The sequence below is a fragment of the Stenella coeruleoalba genome (genome assembly GCF_951394435.1).
Source record: "Stenella coeruleoalba genome assembly, chromosome: 2".
In the NCBI taxonomy this organism is placed as follows: domain Eukaryota; kingdom Metazoa; phylum Chordata; class Mammalia; order Artiodactyla; family Delphinidae; genus Stenella; species Stenella coeruleoalba.
This window is the reverse complement of record NC_137147.1, coordinates 48,201,250-48,215,446: the sequence shown is the minus strand read 5'-3', so window position 1 is coordinate 48,215,446 and position 14,197 is coordinate 48,201,250. Positions and strand designations below refer to the sequence as shown.

The following is a 14,197-nucleotide window of genomic DNA, read 5'->3' as shown; positions in this document are numbered from 1 at the left end:
TTGTGAAGTGATAGGCTGTTATTTTTGGCAACATTATCATTCTTTGTCAGTATGGGCACTGTCAGAATATATCAAAATGTAATTTACATGTATACATGAATATGCTATTTGAGTTCTTTTATACAGTTATATAAAAAGATCAATTAAAATTTTTAAATATACATAAATATAAGCATAAGCACTTAAGAAACTTCTCTCCATTCCACTTCTTCGGTCTTTTCATCTGGTGGAATGTGTATACATGTGTTTATGTGTGTGTATGCTCATATACAGGATATGGGGCAAAACCTTACTGATCTCAGGTAAGTTAGAAGGAAGACTAATCTGACTTCATGAGGAATACTAGGAGCTGACTATAATTTTCTAAGAAATTAATTTGTACTAAAATCTTAGCTGAGGAAGATAATTACAGAGAACAGACTGGCAGATAGCCAGTCCATTCGTTCCTGTAGATCAGTGATTTTACAACTTGATGTCCATCAGAATTACCTGGAGAGCTTGTTAAATACCCAAACTATTGGACTCCACTCCTTGGAGATGCTGATTTAGTAAGTCTAGGGTAGGATGGGGGATGTAGGTGGAAATCTGTACTTCACAATTTACTCTGCAACCTTGGGCAAGTTAGTTTTTTGGCTTCGGTTTCCTCTTCTATAAAGTGGAGATAATCTTACTCTCCTCACAGGGACATTGTGAGGATAGAAAGACATAACATGAATAAATGCTTATTACAGTGCGTGGTACCTGGGAATTGCTCAGTGAATGAGCACTTAATAGAGTAGCACTTGTTTTCATTTCTTTGAGCTGTGGTCTCACTGTTAATGAAACTCAGCTGTGGAGTCTGACTCCCACGTAGACCTGTTCTTATTCCAGGGTCCATAGACGGCCCTGCCATGTCCCGACTCCTCATTAGCAAGCAAGCTGTTGGACCAAAGGACGGGGAGGAGGAACTGGGTTAAGTAGTATGGAGTTCCCTCCTCGCTAGAAAGCCAACTCAGGGCTGCCAAAGGCCTGTCGTGTTCTACAAAGTGTTATTTTTGTCTTTGGAAAATAGCAGCTGATATTTGTAGAGTTGTGGTAGAACAAATTAACTGTAACAAAACTATTTCATTAATGGTCTCATTTTTTAAATCATTTCTAAACTTTTTTTTAAACAAAGAAAGTTTGTTCCCTGACAAATGTAGTTGATAGAATGTTGCCTTTCTGCATGTGGGGTAAATTTAGTGTTTTGGTCATTTTTAATTCTCCATGAGTTGAACTAATAGGGACTGTTCTAAATGATTTTAATCATCAGGTAATAAATATGGGAACTTGGAAATTTTTGGAAATCAAATGATGGTAAATGTAGGAGCCACAAAATTTTTGAGTGATATAAATTATGGGTAAGAGGTTACACCTCTTCACTGAGAAGAGAGTGAACAGTTCTTTTTCTGGAGCGTATTTTAAACATTCTTGCTCAATATCAAACCATTGACATTGAGAATCAAATGCTGTTTTTATTAGAAAGTTCCATATAGAGTATATTTTTAGATAATGCTTTCATTCTTATTCTTAATACCTCATACTCTATGGCACTTTTTAATGTTCCCATTGCTCCTGAAGATTAAAGAACTTGAAAAATTTCACAGTCAGCTAAAATGTAGCCTTAAAGACTCATAATATGCAAATGCAAAAAACTCAAGCTTGTTTTCACAGCAGGTAAGACTTCACAGCCACAACCTTACTTAATTACAGTTTTTAAACAAGAACATTGTTATTTCCTTAATAGTTGTTAAAGAGCTTTATCAGTTAGGCTCCAAATACTTGATTTAAACTAGCGGAACAATAATAATTATATAAGGTGTGGGGGGGAAATGCACAGCATTATTTGAACAGCAGTTACACAAAGTTACAACATAGTTCATTTTGCATACACCGTGTGGTTTGGAATTTTTCTTTTAACGTTTTATCACGTTTTACCCAGAGTGCTTTGTATATGACATTTTATTTTATTTTTTTATTATATTTTTAAAATTTATTTATTTTTGGCTGTGTTGGGTCTTCGTTGCTGTGTGCGGGCTTTTTCTAGTTCGAGCGGGGGCTATTCTTCATTGTGGTGAGCGGGCTTCTCATTGCGGTGGCTTCTCTTGTTGTGGAGCACGGGCTCTAGGCACGCAGGCTTCAGTAGTTGTGGCACGTGGGCTCAGTAGTTGTGGCTCACGGCCTCTAGAGCGCAGGCTCAGTAGTTGTGGCACACGGGCTTAGTTGCTCTGCGGCATGTGGGATCTTCCCAGACCAGGGCTCAAACCCATGTCCTCTGCATTGGCAGGCCGATTCTTAAGCACTGCGCCACCAGGAAAGTCCCATGGCATTTTAAAATACAGTCAAATCTAAAGATTAAAGAAGTCCTAGACTATATGACATCTGAAGTCTCAAATTTGTAGTATCTAATTCAATTTTATTTAACATTAGACACTTTCTCCATTACTTTATCATTTTCTTTATTTAAGCTTATTTGTAAAGTGGAAACACAGTAATATAGAACTCAAATCCAAAGTCTTTTTAGTGAACGAAGATGATACTGATTTCCTGTTGGCAAATGTATTCCCCCAGTGGTGTTGGTGGATGCGTATTGATACATTTTCCCTAAATTCTTACGTGGCACATTACTAAATGATCTGCTCAGTGGGTCAGAGAGTCGTCTGTAGTCATGGAACAGAAGGAAGGTGAGGAGTCCACAGGAAAATCAGATCCCTAGCTTTTGTTCATCAGACATTTACTGAGTGCCTGCTGTATATCCTGAATATAAAATAAGACACTGTCCCAGCTTCACTGAGTTCCTGTAACTTCTAAAACAGCCTAAGTGGTACTCTCTGGCCTTACATAAATACTTTTTGCACTTTCTAGTGGATAAGGTGCTTCAGATTATTTGCCATTTAACAGTGAATGTGGAAAAGAGCTGTAAACCTATTTTTCTTACTCCAGTTGACATTGTCAACATTTTGAATTGTTTGGCTTTCAATTGTCAAGAGATCTCAACATGTTTTTATTTTCTGAGTCTGAGTTACATATTAAGGTATGATAAGAAGTCATTAATTCAGAGTTAACTAATTTAGAATTTGTAATCGTTAAAACTGTAACTGTCGTCATTGTTGAAGAAAGAAGTTGCAAGTTAATATTACAAATACGAGGGGAAATGCCACACAATATATGTACCTACACTGATAAACTGTCATGTTGCACATATTTTATTAATATGCATATACAAAAATATTGTAATACAAAATGAGCAAAGGTGTGAGTTGCTGCCTCTGCCACTACTAGTTACATGACTGCAAGCTGCCTGGCTTTTCTTTTCTACTTCTATCAGATGAAGAAATTGACCCACGTGGTCTCTTAGTGTCAATCCCAATACTAATAAGCTTTAGTGGTTCTGAATTCAACAAGGCAGACTCATTAGAATTATTGTCTCCCAAAACACCTCATTAAACATTTGAAAAGTCATTAGAACTGTATCTTTTAAAGACTGTTATCGTTCAACATGTGACTTTTCAGAATAACTTAACCCCAGAGTTCCAAATTAATATGGTTTTATTATGTTTGAATTATACTAGGACTCAGAAAAAGAACCTGGTTTAGGTACTTACAAGATGTGTCAATTATTAAAGTAAATAAAAGCTAGGTATTCACTCATTGTGCAGTATGTGAGCATTTTGTTTAGACCATCAAGAGGAAAACTTCCTTTGTAAAGATACTTGCCAAATTAATAATTTTGATAATCTGATTAGGCTATTTGGGGTTCCTTCTGAAATACATATTTATCATGCACCACAGCTATAGAGTAAGGCCTTATCCATGTATCCTAAGATTTATGAGTCTTGTACAAGATTGCAGTGGTACTTTATTACCAGGTTGTAGAAATTTGGATTGTGATCATTATTATTGAAACACAGCTGCAGATTAAAGTGATTTCCATAAACCAACTGTCATTTTGCTAGTGTCAGCTTGTCCCTTCAAGGCATGTATTTAAGATGCATTACGTTGCCTGATTGTGGCTCACTGTCTGGACTTCGCTGAATTGTTATCTTAAATGTGTGTTTGTTTTTGTCTTTTTTCCTATAGGTTAAAATTCTGTGTCACCAGTTGCTGGTCCAGGTGTGTGACCTACTCAGGCTAAAGGACTGTCACCTCTTTGGACTCAGTGTTATACAAAGTAAGTCTCAATCCCATCTCTGATGGAGTTAGCCAACTGTCCCTGAGGAAATGACATTTTATAGCTGTAACTTAAATTGAGCATATTGTTATGTAATTATGATTGTCAAAATACCCATAAACTGATCATGATTTTTAATCTAGTACTCATATTTTAATATGAGTACTGTTCTGTATTTCTTACAAGTTTAGAATTTTAGGTCATGAATTTATTATGGTTTGAACTTAAAAATTTGTTCCTCTTTAGGAGTCTGGGTTTTATGTGTTTGCTCTTTTATGTTTTAATGAACTAAGATTGATTTTTGTTTCTTTGCACTCAGGGAGCAGCTGGCGCTAGTAGGAAATTGGATGTTTTTGTAATTTAATTTGTTTTATAATTTTTAACATTAAAAGACATTTAGACATAATAAAACTGACTTTCCTCTATTCAGCTTCTCTTGCTGTTGAATATATAGTATAACAAAGTGATCTATTAATTTACTCTTATTTTCTGTTTTTCCTTCCTTGCCCCTTCTCTTTTTTCCAGTCAGAACACATGACTTAGAGAAATGGGATCAGTTTCTTCTGTATACTTTATGTGGAGAAGATTTTCAAGCAAAGGGCTCCATATAAGCTTTCTCTGCCAATAACACCTTAGTTAGAGTTAAGTTCCCAGGGTTTAAGTGCAGCCATTCCTTAAAGCGTTCTTCTTTCAAATCATATTTTAACATTTCTCTAAGTTAGTCTTCTAGATGCCAAAAACCTTTCAAATCTTTGCTCAGTTTTCCAAGGAGACCTTTTTTTGTGAAATTTATCTATATTTTATATTTGGATATGAATTATTTTATACTATTGGAATTGGTTTCAATTTAAAGGCTTATGATATCTTGAGAATCTGGTTAGTACCATAAAGTGCTTAGGTTTACCGTGTTGGAAAGTATATCATGATCAACTGATCAACAAGTTCAGCTCCAAAATGTGAGTGAGCAGTTTTCAGTTGTCTAAAAAGACAGCTCTGGAGAGGCCAGAGAGCATGGAGCAGGAAGTGAGGAACCAGCCATTTGCTCTTCAGCTTCTTCCTGTGGTAGTGAAAGCAGTAAAAACACAGATGCTCAGCTTTATCCTTGTATTAGTACACACCTCAGTCATTCTTTCAAGGAAGGGTCTGGGGGTATAAGATGCCCTACAGATTCTAAGTAACCTTACTTTTATTTTGTACTCAGAGTTAATTCTTACTACAGCTACAGCCAGACTGTTGATCTTTGTTGTTGAACAAGTCAATCTCATAAAACCAGTTTACAGCTTCCTTAGGTTTCAGAATAAGAGTTTTTCAGATGTCCTTTTTGGTATATGTGCTGCCGAAGCGAGCACTCAGATGTCCTTTTTAAAAGAGAGATTGCAGGATGGCAAAAAAACATTGGAACAGGAATCAGATGACCTGGTTCTGATTTTGGTTCTACCACTAGCTAGCCATGTGGCTTTAGACATATCCCTTGCCTTCTCTCCATTTCAGCTTTCTCTCAGGTCTAATGGAAATCACTGTTCCACCTGTTTTCAGGATTGATGTGTGCTTGAGAATTCCTGAAGTACAAAGCTCTGGTCAAACTGTCAGATGGTAGAGACACAGTGATAGTTTAAAAAAATATGTATGTGCCATTATGGTGAACAGTCTGTTCTATTCATTATGTTGCTTCTTCAGACAGGAACTCAAGCCAAACACAAATCAGATTCAACAGTAAGGTTGTCTGATCTTGTCCATTTCATGTTTAATTGGCAACATAAGAGAGATGGGAGATAGTTTTAGTTGACGTGATAAGTGGATTTTAGTAGCGTCCTCTTGGTTTGGGGACCTCTTCCTTACCCGTTTCGTCCAAACTGGTTGACTTAATATGCCATTCATAGACAAAAAGTAGCTTTACCCTTCCTGTTCTCTTATGATGCTTTTCCAGTCAAACTCCAACATTCAGTCATGAGTGACAGTGTGGTCAAGTGTGTTATCCTTGAAGCAGTCAAAGAGACACACTTCTCTTCCAGAATGAGTACATTTGTATCCAGGGCTTTCCAAGAGCATGCCCCCATAGTGATGGTTAGAGGAAAAAGAAGGAGTTTTTTTTAAAAAGATTGAAAACTGTACAAGATAGGAAGGCTTTTCATATGAAATATCTCTCTCTTTAAAAGAGTCCATTTGGGAAATCAGAAAATTTTTACATTTTTTACCAGCTTGTTTTCACATGTTTAGATCATTTTTATATGGGTTTTTTAGCAGTCTTATTTTCTGTTCATCTTAAGGACATCATTCCCTTGAAGAAATATTTTGGCATTCATTCTTGTTTTGCATAAGATTCTTCTCCTCTTCCCACAAGGTCAATCCCAAAGGCAGTGCGAGTAATGCTTTATCATTTCTTCATGCTGTTTTATGTGGAGGAGACAGAGAAGGAATAGTCTAAAAGACTTCTCTTCACAAAGCACATGGGTCTTAAAGACCATTCTTCACAAAACACATGGGTCAGGCTCCTCACTTGGAAATGGGTTGGTTCTCATCAGTGTTTTCTAATTTCTTACGTAACAATTAAGGCGGTGTTTCTGCCCTGTTTCATTACTTTGCACTTATGAGATGAGTCCTCTGTGAGCCAAACAAGAGCATGTTTTTCTAAAACCGAGTAACACCCACAGTGTTGGAAGTTAAACTGTAAGTTATAACGACCCCAGAAACTAAGTAAAAGTAAGAGTTGGAATCTAATACTTCTTCTAAATGTTAACATATTTTTAACGAGACATGTTCTGTATTGCAAAAGCAAAATAATTCATAAAGCTTGTCGTTAATGTCTATCCCACAGAACCTTTTATCTTTTAATATCCTGTTGAGTTTTCTTGGTAATATGTGAATTCAGAGTACATTCACAAATCTGGAGGCTTTTTTGAAAAACCCATTTCTTTTCTTTTGAAAAAATCTATCCTTTATCACCTTGTCTCCTTTTTTTTTAATGTGCAGATAATGAACATGTGTATATGGAGTTGTCACAAAAGCTTTATAAGTATTGTCCAAAAGAATGGAAGAAAGAGGCCAGCAAGGTACGACAATACGAAGTCACTTGGGTGAGATTACATTTATGAGCAAAATTCTTTTGATTTTTTAAAAGGTTTATTTTAATTATTATACATTAGAAAAATATCTTAACACTTTATACAGTAAATATTGGGAAAGCGAAATGAATTATAAGTTCTAAAATATCACATTAGTGAAGTATTAATAGCTTATAGCATGTAGCAATAGATTTTGAATATCTGCTAAAATAATATTGGATAATAACCTTTTAGTAATCTTGGGATAATATTTTGAAATGAAAAGCATGGAAAAAGTATTTATTCCTGTTCTTTGGCCACGTTAGTTGTCAAAACTGATAGTCTAGAAATTATTAGTCATTTTAAAATCCAATTTTACTATCCTTACATTTGATATTTTGTTACTTTATTGAACCAGTGCCTTCCATTTGCATAGGGGAGCATTCACTGGGAATTTACCTAGTGTTTTCAAGATCACCCCCTCGAAAATCAGTAATAATCCCCAGTGTCTAATCCTCAATCCTCCAATTTGTATTTAAGAATTCTTGGAGTAAACTGGAAGGCTACTTCAAAGCCAACTACAAAGTAAGGAACCTGAAGGTCTAAATAAACAAACAGCATGTTAGCATTTGGTATGTGGAATGTCAGACGAACAGAACATTGTAATGAGGAGCAAATGGTCACCACAGGGGACAGAGCTGAGAGAGGAGCTGGATCTCAGCTAGAAATTTCCACTGGCATTTATTTTTATCTTCCCGTATGTTGTCATTGGCATTACAGTGAATGAGTATCAGATATAGTTATAAAACTTCCCGTTTTCACATAAACTTGGTATCCATCTAGGACAACTGAGACAACTGTCTACCCGCTGCAAGCCCCTACTCATTAGAAGTAGATCAAACCTTTTAGTGTTTAAAAAGTTACTTGTAAATAATGGTATTTGTTGTTTTTGAAACCCACTTTTGAAGTAACTAAAAACAGCCTGATTTTTACGCATGTCTTTGTTTAGGGTATTGACCAGTTTGGACCCCCTATGATCATCCACTTCCGTGTGCAGTACTATGTGGAAAATGGCCGATTGATCAGGTATGAGGACAGGGAGAAATTCCGAACCGTTATTTTTCTACAGTACTCATCCTCTAACATATCAGATAAAGTACTTGTGTTTATTGTTTGTCTCCACCTGCTAGAATATAAAAGAGCAGGGATTAAAAAAAAATTTTTTTTTACGCACGCATGTATCTTCAGTCCCTAAAACAGAGGTACAGTAGACACTCAATAAACATTTGTTGAATGAATGAGTGATAATGTTAGACTATCAGTGAAAATGTTAACAATCTCATCAGCTCACATTTTCTCTACTCCACATTTTCAATAACAAATCAGTCACCAAAAAGATAAGAAAGAACTAGCACTCGTGTAAAGTGGAAAGTTGGTTAATGGATTATATTCTTTTCTGGTGGTGGTGTGAGGAGTGGAACAGCAGCAGGAACTCATTCCTATAAAAATGCATGGGTGTTTATATAGCCTGGTTTTCTTTTCACTTTTGGGGTCTTGCTTCTGTTCTTGGCAGTAGCTTTAAAGCTAAGATTACGCCCAGTGGAGGTATCCTGTGAGAATCTTAGATGCAGTTTGGCAAGGGCAGGTAATTGATTCTTTTTCTGGAGGCAGGTGCATGAATAATACTGTGCTCATGATACAGACTCAGAATTCCCCAGTTTAGAAGCTCAGTTTATTATTTATATAGGAGGATTCAGTGCTGGAAGACTTTCAGAGGTGATTTTGTTGGCTGATAGAAAATACTAGAAATGTGAACTCTGTGTTTTACTTATTTATTTTTAAATTTTGAGAAACCCCACGTAAAAGGGACAAAGATACATGTGGCTAATGAGTTGTATCTGAGATTTGCTCTTAATATTTATGTTACTGCCACATGCAAATTAAAAAGTAAAAAATATTAGCCCGTAAAGAATGTTTTTAAAGCAGAGAAACTTTTCTAGTTATTCTCAGTTTATATAAAACTTTTTCTAAGTTTACTTAATTGGAATGGAATGTGCTGGAAAGAAGGAAAATATATTATTTAGCCACTAATTAGCCCCCTGGGACTAATGAATGTTTAATTGATCTCCATGCTTCTGCCCTTTTCCCCAGTGATGAGCTAGTCCAATCATTGTGTACTCAACATTATAAAAAGAAGTGCTCTGAAAAGTCATAAGGGAAAAAAAAATTACATAAATGCTTTATTTTTAAATTTTAAACTTTTCATTTTTAAACACAGTCTTGGTTAAAGTAAACCCGTATGTTTTTATTATCATCAACTAATGAGCTATTAATCTCAGGTGAACATTCAACCTAAAGTAATAGGGAGACAAATACTCATTAAATACATACACACACACACATTTTTTTCTTGCATTTTTACTTTGATCACAGAGGCGTCCTGTTTGCCTGTGACATTTTTTGGAGCTTGACCATATTTTTCCCCAATCAGCACTTCTTACTCAGTGTATTTAATGGGGACTGTATTTATTTCTGACCTCAATGGATTGTAATGAGTGCACTATTCGTATTTCCATTTGTGACGACTATCATGATTCTTACAACATGTGCCTATAAAATCACACCCATAAAGTAACAGCCACTTAATTAAAAAAAAAAGATTTAAGGAGAGTTTTCACCTTATTCATTCTTAGAGGGAAAAAAAGACTATTCATAGTTAGGCAAATTCTTTTCTAGTAGGGCATATAAACAGAAATATTTTGAAAAGGGCCTTAGTGTATTTGTAATGTGCTCAGATGAAAATCAAAACAAAAAAGGACAGCATAACATTCAAGCCAGGATTGTCTCCTCAGATTTGTCCTTATTTGTGTCATGTGTGCAGCATTATTGTAGCAAAATTATTTTAATACAGACAACAGATGCCTAGGCTTCTAATACTTGTTCAATGTAGTATATCCCACATTGGAGTGGAATGATTCAGATCTGTTTTCCATTCTCTGAATGAATCAAATGCTATTGCCATAGGAAGTGTTATTTTTGCAGTCTGGGTAATCTGACTTGGGGTCCTGACACCCTGCGAACTTGGTGAAGCAGCAGTTAGGCAGCAATCCGGTATTAGCTACAACCTCCCCCTTTTCAGTGAGTGAGGAGGGAGGGGGGAGGAGGGAGCAGGAACAGAAGAGCTCTTGTCACCAGATGGATAGCAGGATTGGGGTTGTTTACATGCCTTTAGATTGTTCCATCAAAATGTGAGTTCTGTTTTATTTTCCTAGTGACAGAGCAGCAAGATACTATTATTACTGGCACCTGAGAAAACAAGTTCTTCATTCCCAGTGTGTGCTCCGAGAGGAGGCCTACTTCCTGCTGGCAGCCTTCGCTCTGCAGGCTGATCTTGGGAACTTCAAAAGGAATAAGCACTATGGAAAATACTTTGAGCCCGAAGCTTACTTCCCATCTTGGGTAGGCACTGTTTTCAAATTCTGAAGTGTTTTCTCTAGCACATTTCTAGTTCATTGTGTGGGTAGTCATGCTGCTACAAGAACTGGGAACCCAGATGTTTGATGGCCAGTACACCCTCCATGACGCGCAGATACACATTTCATACTTGAGAGCGTGGCACCTACAGTCTCTCGATGGACTCAATCTGCTTATGGGTTATGAGGAAGAGGATTGCTATCCATCGTAAAGATGGTGGAACTTGGTATTTGCCAGCCTTCTTTTGGCATTTACATGGCCTTGACCGTCTTATGTCCTCTTAATTCAAGCAGCATTTTTTCCCTTCGAAGGGAGAAACACATTACTCTTTAAAAGGTGAGATCATTCACAGCTTCTCCTGTGTTGAGGAAACAAATATAAGTAAACTGCTTGATCTGACCGCCATCTCCTTCACTCTCAAAAGAGGAGCAACCCCCTTATTTCAGCAAGAAAACTTAGGTTATTTGAGCACTGACGGTCTCAGAGGTCCTTTCTCCATCCCCACCCTGTTGATATCGCTTCCCATTCTTCCTCTAGGTCTCTGCCGAGACATCTCTCTCTCCCGTATCTTCAGCCTCTACCCCAACTAACTCTTCTTAAGTCAGGACATACTTTGTTTGCTTCACACCTCCCCATCCTCAGGGAAGAAAGGAGGGAGGGAAAGAAGACCTACCAATCTCTCCTTCCCTTCTCAGTAAAGCTTCTTGAAAAAGTGACGATGTATATTTGATTTTTTAGCTTCTTTACTTCGACGTGTAATCCTCAACCCACATCCATCTGCCTTCTTTCCTCACCACCCCCTCCACTCATGGTGCTGTCCTTAAAGCCAGCAGTGACCTTTAAATTGCCAAATCCGGTGGACACTTTTCACTTCTTTTCCTGAATTTCTCTGCTGCATTTGACACTTAGTCACTCACATCCCAGGAGATCTCCTCCAAATTAATGCTTTTTACAACCACCTATGTACTGGCACCTCCTGAATCTGTTTCTCTCCCCTATGTCTGTAAGACAGCTGTTTACCCATAGGCACCTCACACTCAGAATGTCCCAAGTCAAATTCATCTTCTTCACACCTCAATTCTCTGCGTTCCTACCCCTGTGTTCCTAACCTCAGCCAGTGGCACTGCCATCCACCCGATCACCTAGAAACTTGAGTCACTCGGGGCTCTTTCTTATCACCCTTCTTTCTCCCTGCCCCACCCAGTCAACGAGAACATCCTCTAACATAAACCCTTGATTCCGCATCACCCAGCTTAAGAAATAAGATTCGCTTGTATTTTTGTTGCTCTTAACTTCCTAAACATTACCACGTGTCCTCCCCGTAGTGGTTCTTCATGTTTCCCAGGCTTCAGCTCTCATCAGCACTCCTGCAGTTGTCCCTGCTTCAGGCTTTACTCACAGCTTGCAGAGGAGTTGTTTTTGCTTCTGATTTAAACCTTCATCTTCGGAGTGAAGCCCAGGCTCCCAAGCATGACCTAGGAACTTCCCAGCATGGGTCCCTGCCAGCCTTTCCAGCTTCCTTTCTGGTTGTCCTGCACCTTGTGTGTTGTGTTCTAGCAACACCCAGCAATTCCTGTGGTGTTTCTCACATTGGGCCTTTCTGTCTGCAGCTCCTTTAGCTGGTGAGGCCCACTCCCTGTTTCACCTGGCTACTCCTGCTCATCAGCTCAGGTGTGGTTCCCTGGGCAGACTGTCTAGGGGCCCAGTGCCCCTCCTCTGGGCTCAATAAGACCCTGAACATAAGTATTTGATTTTCAAATTCTCTGTTTGTCTCTTGCACCCAGTGATCTAAGTATTTCTTAGCATATTCTAAAGGACAGGCATAAACTTAACCTTTTCTGTTTCTTCAGCATTTCACATCACGGTGCTCAATATAAGTTTTTGTTCACTGGCTGACAGTGCTTCAGTTGTTCAAGAAAACCCACAAAAGATGTCAGGCTATTACATAGCAATGTCTGTTGGGCCAAAGTTAACCTGTATTTACATTCCCTTAGTTATCATCAGGTACTCAGTGACCCTTGGTCTTTAAAGCAGAGCTTCCCATTAGTGTGCCATGGCACCCAGGGTGCTGAGATACCAGCTTCCTCAACCCTTGCGATCACCAAAATCATCTACTTCATTGCCCTTACAGATATTATTTTCTAGGGGTTCTTTGACCTGAAAAAGGTTGACAAGTACTGATTTAGGTGATCTCCATGTAAAAGGAACCTAGAAAGAAAAATCTGTAACTTGAGTTCTCAGCAAAACTTGATTATTGGCCAATAATAACTCATCATGTTTAATTCTCCTTAAAATATTCATAGGAAGAAACAAAACATCAGTAACTATAAAAACAATAATAAAACTAAAAATTCTCTAATTTTCAAATCCTGGTCATTTTAAGCACTAAAATGCTTTTTGTTCACTTTGCATAATTCTTTCCATATTTTATAATCTTCGTGAAATCAGCTAAGACTTTTATCAACACCTTTCTTTGAACCTGCAGCTTCTGGATACTATATATTTTTGATATCTAAAAGCTTTGACTACTGTCTGTTGAAAACTGAAGTTGCAGTGAATTGTAATGAATATTTGAGTGAAACTGTTTTCTCATAAGCATTTGAGTAGAGTGTTCATATCAGCCTCTTATGCAAAAACCAGAAATGTTTCTGAGAATTCCTCGCAGTCCCCTGCTTTCTTCGGATTAACATTTAGAACCTCCCACTCTGTGGCTGTAATTTTAGAAGAGTTAAGTAGAATCCGGACCCTGAAGATGTGCTGACAGTGGCTGCATTTCATGGTACCAATAATTCTGCAAGTATAAGCAGTGAGGTGGACAAAATTGTGCAAGTTTGCATGGTTTTTCTTTGTTGGTGATTTTAAAGCCAAGAGAACATATTTTTCCCATTTCTTGTGATTTTTCTTCTTAGATATGGAGTACTACAGCTAAATTGACTCTGTAGCTTCTAGTATTAGCTGATTCAGCCAGGTCACATAACAGATGATCAAAAAAGAATAAGCGTGGGAATTTTCTAATGGAAATCAGCCAATTTACATGGCCTGTTTTCGGTTCTCATCATTTGGGAGATGAGGGTAGTATTTGCATCCCTCCAACAAATGTTGCATTGCGCTCCCATTGTATTCCAACAGGTTGTTTCCAAGAGAGGGAAGGACTACATCCTGAAGCACATTCCAAACATGCACAAAGATCAGTTCGCACTGACAGCTTCTGAGGCTCATCTTAAATATATCAAAGAGGCCGTCCGACTGGATGATGTTGCCGTTCACTACTACAGATTGTATAAGGTACAAAACTGCAGTAGGTCTGCAGCCATACCTCCTTGATCAGGAGACGTTTTTATTTAAAGTTGTCCTTTTAATTTTTTTTAATGGGCTTTTAAAAGAATTTCATTTCAACCGTTGTTTGTCATCATTGGTCAGTCTTGGAGTCAATGATGCTTTTCCTCAGTCCTGGGAGCAGAATGGAGTCTTTTTAATGGTCCTAGTATTGAGA

General features: G+C 37.6%; 1 protein-coding gene across 16 annotated transcripts in view; it reads left to right on the top strand.

Moving 5' to 3' along the window:
• FRMD6 (FERM domain containing 6) overlaps positions 1–14,197 on the top strand; it is a 446,878-nt gene that overhangs the window by 415,254 nt on the left and 17,427 nt on the right. For 15 of the 16 annotated variants that reach the window (XM_079913661.1, XM_079913660.1, XM_079913656.1 and 12 more), the window contains 5 exons: positions 4,099–4,189; positions 7,160–7,263; positions 8,240–8,316; positions 10,503–10,689; positions 13,834–13,989. In XM_079913661.1, coding sequence (XP_079769787.1) covers positions 4,099–4,189; positions 7,160–7,263; positions 8,240–8,316; positions 10,503–10,689; positions 13,834–13,989 — 615 coding nt within the window. The remainder of the gene's footprint in view (positions 1–4,098; positions 4,190–7,159; positions 7,264–8,239; positions 8,317–10,502; positions 10,690–13,833; positions 13,990–14,197) is intronic. The other variant, XM_079913662.1, reaches the window with a different exon arrangement.